Source organism: Alligator sinensis, unplaced genomic scaffold (genome assembly GCF_000455745.1).
Source record: "Alligator sinensis unplaced genomic scaffold, ASM45574v1 scaffold962_1, whole genome shotgun sequence".
NCBI lineage: Eukaryota > Metazoa > Chordata > Crocodylia > Alligatoridae > Alligator > Alligator sinensis.
The window spans coordinates 166,742-172,938 of NW_005842404.1; the positions used below are offsets into that span (position 1 = coordinate 166,742).

The 6,197-nt window shown below is 40.5% G+C and overlaps 1 protein-coding gene across 1 annotated transcript in view; it reads right to left on the minus strand.

Annotated features, from left to right (window-relative positions):
* LOC102372828 overlaps positions 1–6,197 on the minus strand; it is a 141,717-nt gene that overhangs the window by 122,094 nt on the left and 13,426 nt on the right. Inside the window, exons 3-6 of the mRNA XM_025211391.1 lie at positions 4,761–4,833; positions 4,115–4,225; positions 2,972–3,085; positions 78–272 (exon numbers count right to left, since the gene is read on the minus strand). Of these exons, the coding sequence (XP_025067176.1) occupies positions 78–272; positions 2,972–3,085; positions 4,115–4,225; positions 4,761–4,833 (493 nt within the window). The remainder of the gene's footprint in view (positions 1–77; positions 273–2,971; positions 3,086–4,114; positions 4,226–4,760; positions 4,834–6,197) is intronic.

The following is a 6,197-nucleotide window of genomic DNA, read 5'->3' on the forward strand; positions in this document are numbered from 1 at the left end:
AACAAAACTGCCTTCAGTTTTCAGATCCCCTTTCATCCTCCACTTCAGTCAAATCATTTTTCTCTTGCTCTTCTTACCCTAAGATAGCTGTGAATGGCCTTGAGTGAGTGTAGGTGACACACTAGCCACTGTGTGTAAATAACTAGGTCTTCCTGGGTCACCACATTTACAGGATTTTTCTTTCCTGTCAGGAAGTTTTCTCGGGCAACTGATAGCCTTGCAGCCCTCTGAACTGCATCATTGTACTCCTCCATAATGTGACCAACTTGCTTCTATTGAGAGAGAAAGAGACAAAAAAAAGAACTAATACAGTTGTCGTGTGTGGAGTTGTTCTCTATTTATTGGCCAAAAGAACATTGAATTATTGCCACATGAGAAATTCCAATCTGGGAGTCATTTCAAGGCTCTTGTTTCCCACAGTTACACACCAAAAAAGAAACAAACATGATATTGGCAGTGTAAAGTTAAGGTGAGCCTCAGTTGCAAATAGAGTATTTCTTAGCAGTTGCTATTTGTAGGAATAGATGCTGTAATGAATGCATTCAGCTGTCTAAAAATGTGGATGCTGGATGCCAACAATGACTTCTGGGGAAAGCGAATGATGTCACCACCACAATTCCAGAACTTTCTAAAAACATTTCTCATATCTCAGGTAGATAACTTAAGGGTTATGAAAGCTCCTAGACTGGTAGCCCTATTAAATAATGCTCTTAATGGAAAGGAGCTGATCAGAAACAGGAAAGGAATTTTACCATTTCTTTCCCATTTTCCACTGTTAACATTTTAAAAGTGTTTTAACTTAGTCTAGCTAAAGGCCAAATTATAAATATTGGCTCCCTTTAGTTCCCAATCTATGCCAGCTGTCAAAAACAAATTCCAGAATCCAAAGTTATTAGAATATTGAGCAACCACAGGATCACACTAGCACATGTTTTCTTGCATTGAGGTGAAGGCCTTAGCCACAAAAAAGAGGGTCAGCAGAAGACAGAGTTGCTCAAGCTTTTCTAAATATTCCTTCAGCATATCCATGTCTTGGCTAGTATTAATTAATGGAAAGCTATACAGCTTCCAGGTCCCTTCTGTTCTTGGCCTCTTTTAGGAGGCTGCCAACAATATTGCTAATAAGTGCATGATGTCATACTGGAATCCAGGCTGGACAATAATCCACCCAGCATTTTCTATCTTGTGTCACAGAGATCAATCTATTGACTCTCTTTTGAGTCTTTGTTCATAAAAGTGTTGTTCAAATATCAAGCAGAAGTTCTTTCTAATGTTTCCTCCATTCTTGTTCTCCCATGCTGCTAGCATAACACTATGAGGATGCTTCTAGACATCTGACTGAAACCAAGAGGAAGCTCAAAACATCCACATTGAAATCAGAAGATTTAGTGAAAGTATCGGTGCAGGCAGATTTGATAGAAAATAGAAGAAACATTTACTATATAGCTACATAAAATCCTTAATGGAAAATTTCATCAACAATTTAACTATAACTTTTCAGGATTGTGAATAAGCCTATAAGAACAGTATTTGCATGTTGGAAAGAAAATCATTTAAAATTATTGCGCTGGAATTTGTTTTCTTCCGTCACACAAAGCTGAGCTGTCTTAGAGGTGAAAGCTGCATTTTCAGTGAAAGGTGCTTCCTTTGGTAACCTAAAGACCTCACATTGAACTAAATCAGCACAGCATTGTCTGAAATGCAATAAATGGGAACACAGAAAGCTGAAAAGGGCAAGAGCCTTCCACTTTCCTGGGATGCACTCATGTTGAACTGCTCATTTTCAGAGAAAGGCCCTTTCTGTGACATTATCCCAGGTTATAGTCTAATGCCTGTGACTTTCAGCCATCAAACAGATTATGCCAAATAAACCAATGTAATGCTACAGGCTGCCAAGCCATGTGGTTTTAACTTACTAGCTTGCTGGGGTAAATGTGAGATTACTGTGTTAAGGTCATTACCAGAGATATGTACAGCTTTGGACGATTTCAATGCTCTGGGATTTTGGAGCATTAGAGCAACAGAGGTCCTCTAGGAAGATGTACTATTCAAAAACTCTGAATTGCAAATGAATGATGTACATTATACACATGCTATAAGCAAAGCATTTTATAAGTTTTCAAAGCTACATTCTGCAAATATATAACATAAAGAATACCTAATCATGCAGACTGATCAAAGAAAAAATAGGGCTAGAAGAAAGCTCAAGGGGTCTAGTCCAATTTTTTTGCTGTTATATTACATTATTGGCCCCTGTTCAGCTTGTGGTCCACAAAAACTCCCAAGTGCCTTACTGCAATACTGCATCCGTCTTGGTTATTCCCCATTTTGTGTCTGTACATTTGACTATGCCTTTCTAGATACAGTACTTCACATTTGCCTTTATTGAATTTTATCCTATTCATGTTGGACCACTTTTCCAAACTATCAAGGCTATTTTGAACCCTAATCCTGTCCTTTGGGGTGTTTTTTGCCTCACCCAGTTCATCACCATGCACAAATTTACAAAGTGGACACAAATCCCATTTGCCAGTTCACAATATAGATATTGAACACTATTAAACCTGGGACAGACTCCTAGGCAATTCCACTTATTAAAAAATGTGGTATTAACACTCCTTTGAAATGATCTGCATAAGCATAGTACTGCCCACCTGGTGCTTACCTTTAATCGTAAGCAACAGATGTGTAACTAACAAGACACATGCCTACTACACACCAATCATTTATATTCAGAATTCCTTCCCATCATCTGACTGTAAATTTCTTCAGGGATAGCCTTGTGTTTTAATTCTGTTGCTGGAAACTGCAAGGCCACCTTAGATGTTACAGAAGTATAAACAACACTTCTGTCTATTTTACTGGTAATGACCCTAGGCTTTGACACTAGAGTACGAAACAGACAACTTTATATTTCATAATGAGGCACACAATCATGGTATGTACTTTGCTCCTTTTTTTTGGTTCATACCTGATAGAGAGGATAGAGCCGTTCAATAACACTGCTGTGCTTACAGAATCTCTGCCACCTTAGCAGGTGCAAATATTTGCTTTGGACCAGCTGGGTAATTCTGTCTGTAAAAAACTTTAATAAAACCAAAAATAACCAATATGTCACATTTAAGCAAATGGCAACAGCTTCAGGTTATGGGGAACTAAAGTAGTAATAATAGGGCACATCTACATGTGCCATTAGTGTACTTAAATAAACCCTAGAGCTTATTGCACCATGTCTGCACATGCACCCAGGAGCACAGCACAACAAGCCAGGTCAGAGCAGCCCCAGCTGGCAGAGGCCCGGGGGTCACCCTACCAGCCAGGACTGCTCCAACCCAGTTCAATGTGCTGCAGAGGGGCTGGATGGGACACAAGGGTGCTTCAGTGTGGGACTAGTCAGCAGGCAGTCGTTGAACTGAAGCACCCTCGTGCCCCAGCCATCTGGAGCAGCACCTACACATGCTCTGCTGCAGGGTTTTTTACTCTATGGCAGGATAGTACTTGTATTTAGTTGTATTTACAAGTACTGTCCTGCTGCAGAGTAAATTAATTTACGCCTGCCTAGTAGGGGCACATGTGTAGACATACATTTACTGCACAGCTAATTAGCTAGCTGCACAGTAGACATCTCATGTAGATGTTCCCAGCATGTCCTATATGGAAAAGAGAGCAGCTGGTCAGTCACCTGGGACCTGTGCTCTGCCCCGCTACCCCTTCCTCCCCACAGAATAGCAATTTTCTTCTCAAATAATTGCAGTGAAGAAAATGCTGCTATTTGTAGAAGTAAAATATTATTATTTTCATGGAAGATGCTAGAATGCAGCCCACTAGCACTAAAAATGTAAGCATTATTTTTAACCCCACTGAAAGAGAAAGAGGAAAAAAAAACCATGTGGAAGTTGTTCCAGACTGTCCCAGATGTCTTGGACACCTGTTTATATACCAAACAGAACAGCACAAGTGGTTCACCATTCTCCAAGGAAACACTTTCAGCAAACCATTTTCATGGATGTAGTTTTGTGTAATCCTTCCTTTAAGTGAGAGACAGTGTCTGCCACCATAGGACAAGCGTGTTGAAACACTATGCCACTCCTTGAGCAGCAAACAGTGAAAATACCTGGTGCAGCAGCAGAGGCAGGTTTTCTTCTGTGTACTCTCGTCTCAGACAGCTCTCTAGCTCCCTCTGCATGACATCAGCCTGAACAACGAGAGGTTTCACCTCGGCCACCTGCAAACAAACGGCAACCAGCTCTCAGACAGATAGATGCTGTGTGCCCCCAACTGAAAATACAGATATTCCAGAGGCACAGGGACAGGACTCACTCCTGTGGAGTATTCATGCTTTATAAAAGATAAAGCCGCCCTTCCCAGAAAGGTCTTAGTGGCAGGCTTCTCTCTCTCCACAACCTAGGATATCAAAATGAATTTATTTTCAGTTAAAGAAAACTTTGTTATAAGCTTGGTCCTGCAGCCTTTGAATTGAGTAGGGATAGTCTTATGCCAAATGCTGCAGAACTGGGTCCAAAATTACTAATATTACAAGAATACATTTTTCAGAGGAAAAAGTATCCTTTTACTAAGTTGCAAGCCCCTATATTAGAGCTATTCCTGCTCTCTAAGCATTTAATTGTTAAAAATGGAGACAAGAATCACAGCCCTTTGTTCATGGAAAAAATCCACTTTATCCAAAATCAGTTTTTAGTTACTACGTATTTGGAATATAGCTAAAGGGTCTTTGTCATGCCAGCATATGCTTTAGTTACCTGTAAACCTTTCTTCAGTATCATCTCTCTTTCTTTCCTGAAATAAGATGCGTCCTTTGGAATTGGAACAGAGCTGCAGAAAGATTATGCACAAGAGTGTTATAGAAAAACAAACAGGAAACAAAGCAGTGCCTGTTAATGTAGTTGTTTGTCACTATTTATGAGGCCCAACACAATCCAGGTAGCATAAAGTGGTGTTAAATACTATCCATAGGGCAAGAGTCCTTTAGGGCTGAAAAAATATTCTGTATCTACATAACATTTGTCAATATGGGAAATCCCAGAATGTGGGGGCTGAATGCTCCCACAGTCTCTAGCTAAATCCTTAAAGGTATATTAGTATTCAGTATTATTATATCTCTGCCCCCAAAGCTTTGGATGACTACATCATCACTAGCCATGTCATGGCATTCCTTAGTAAACATGCTTTGTAATTTGGAAATTCCAATAACCTGTCCATAGTAAAAAAGAGCTTATATTATACACACATGACATGTACAGATGTACATAATAAAGGGAATGCCTCCATTGTAGATACACCTGACTGAGTTCAAAGAGTTTGTCTACATGGCACAAGGTAGCAAATACCTATGCCAGCTCCAAATGATGACTGCCAGGATGAAAGACTAGTTTGGGTCCTTGAACCACTTAAGCTCCAGAACCAGAACAGGGACAGCACAGCCTATTTTAACCCAAGTGAAATACTGCACTGATACAGCTAGTTTACCATTGGCTAGTCCAAGTACTTGTAGCAGTCTAGACAGAACAATGTTGAGCTCAGCACAGGCGTATTTAACTTTACGACTCAGCAAATCAGCCTGTGCCAACATGCACAACACTGAAGCTAAACTGCTCTCAGGACCCACGTTAGCTTCATTATCTCTACAGAAGACTGCAACCTGTCATGTAGGCCATCCTAAATCTCCCAGTAAAGTGAAGTTCTGCCTCCTAAGTGAGGCCTGGATGACATGACTTGATCTTAATTAATGCTAGTAAATGAGCAAGGCACAGTAGCATATACAGCGGTGAGCAGGGCACCAGTCCTAGGTACTGATTTAGAAGAGAAACCATACTGGTGGGCCCCCGGGTAGCTGGCACCACAGCAGGTAAGACTGCCCTGCCCTGTCCCTTCCCCACACTCTGTCCAAGCTACTGAAGGAGCTCACTTTGCCTCTGGTAAGGCAACAGGAAGAATGAGAACTGATGTGGAATGGGAGAGAAATTGATAGTGGATGTCTATTTTTGTTAATGTCTATGCATTAAAACATATGGAAAAATGTTACCTGAATGTATTATACAACTACATAAAAGGAATGGGCATTTTAAAATAGCAAGTGACCAAGTCTCACTTGAGTAAGGGCAACAGAACCATGGCCAACAGGAAAGTAGGGGAAACAGCATTAAAATGCACTTCTTTTCACTGCAAGAGGTGTAGGG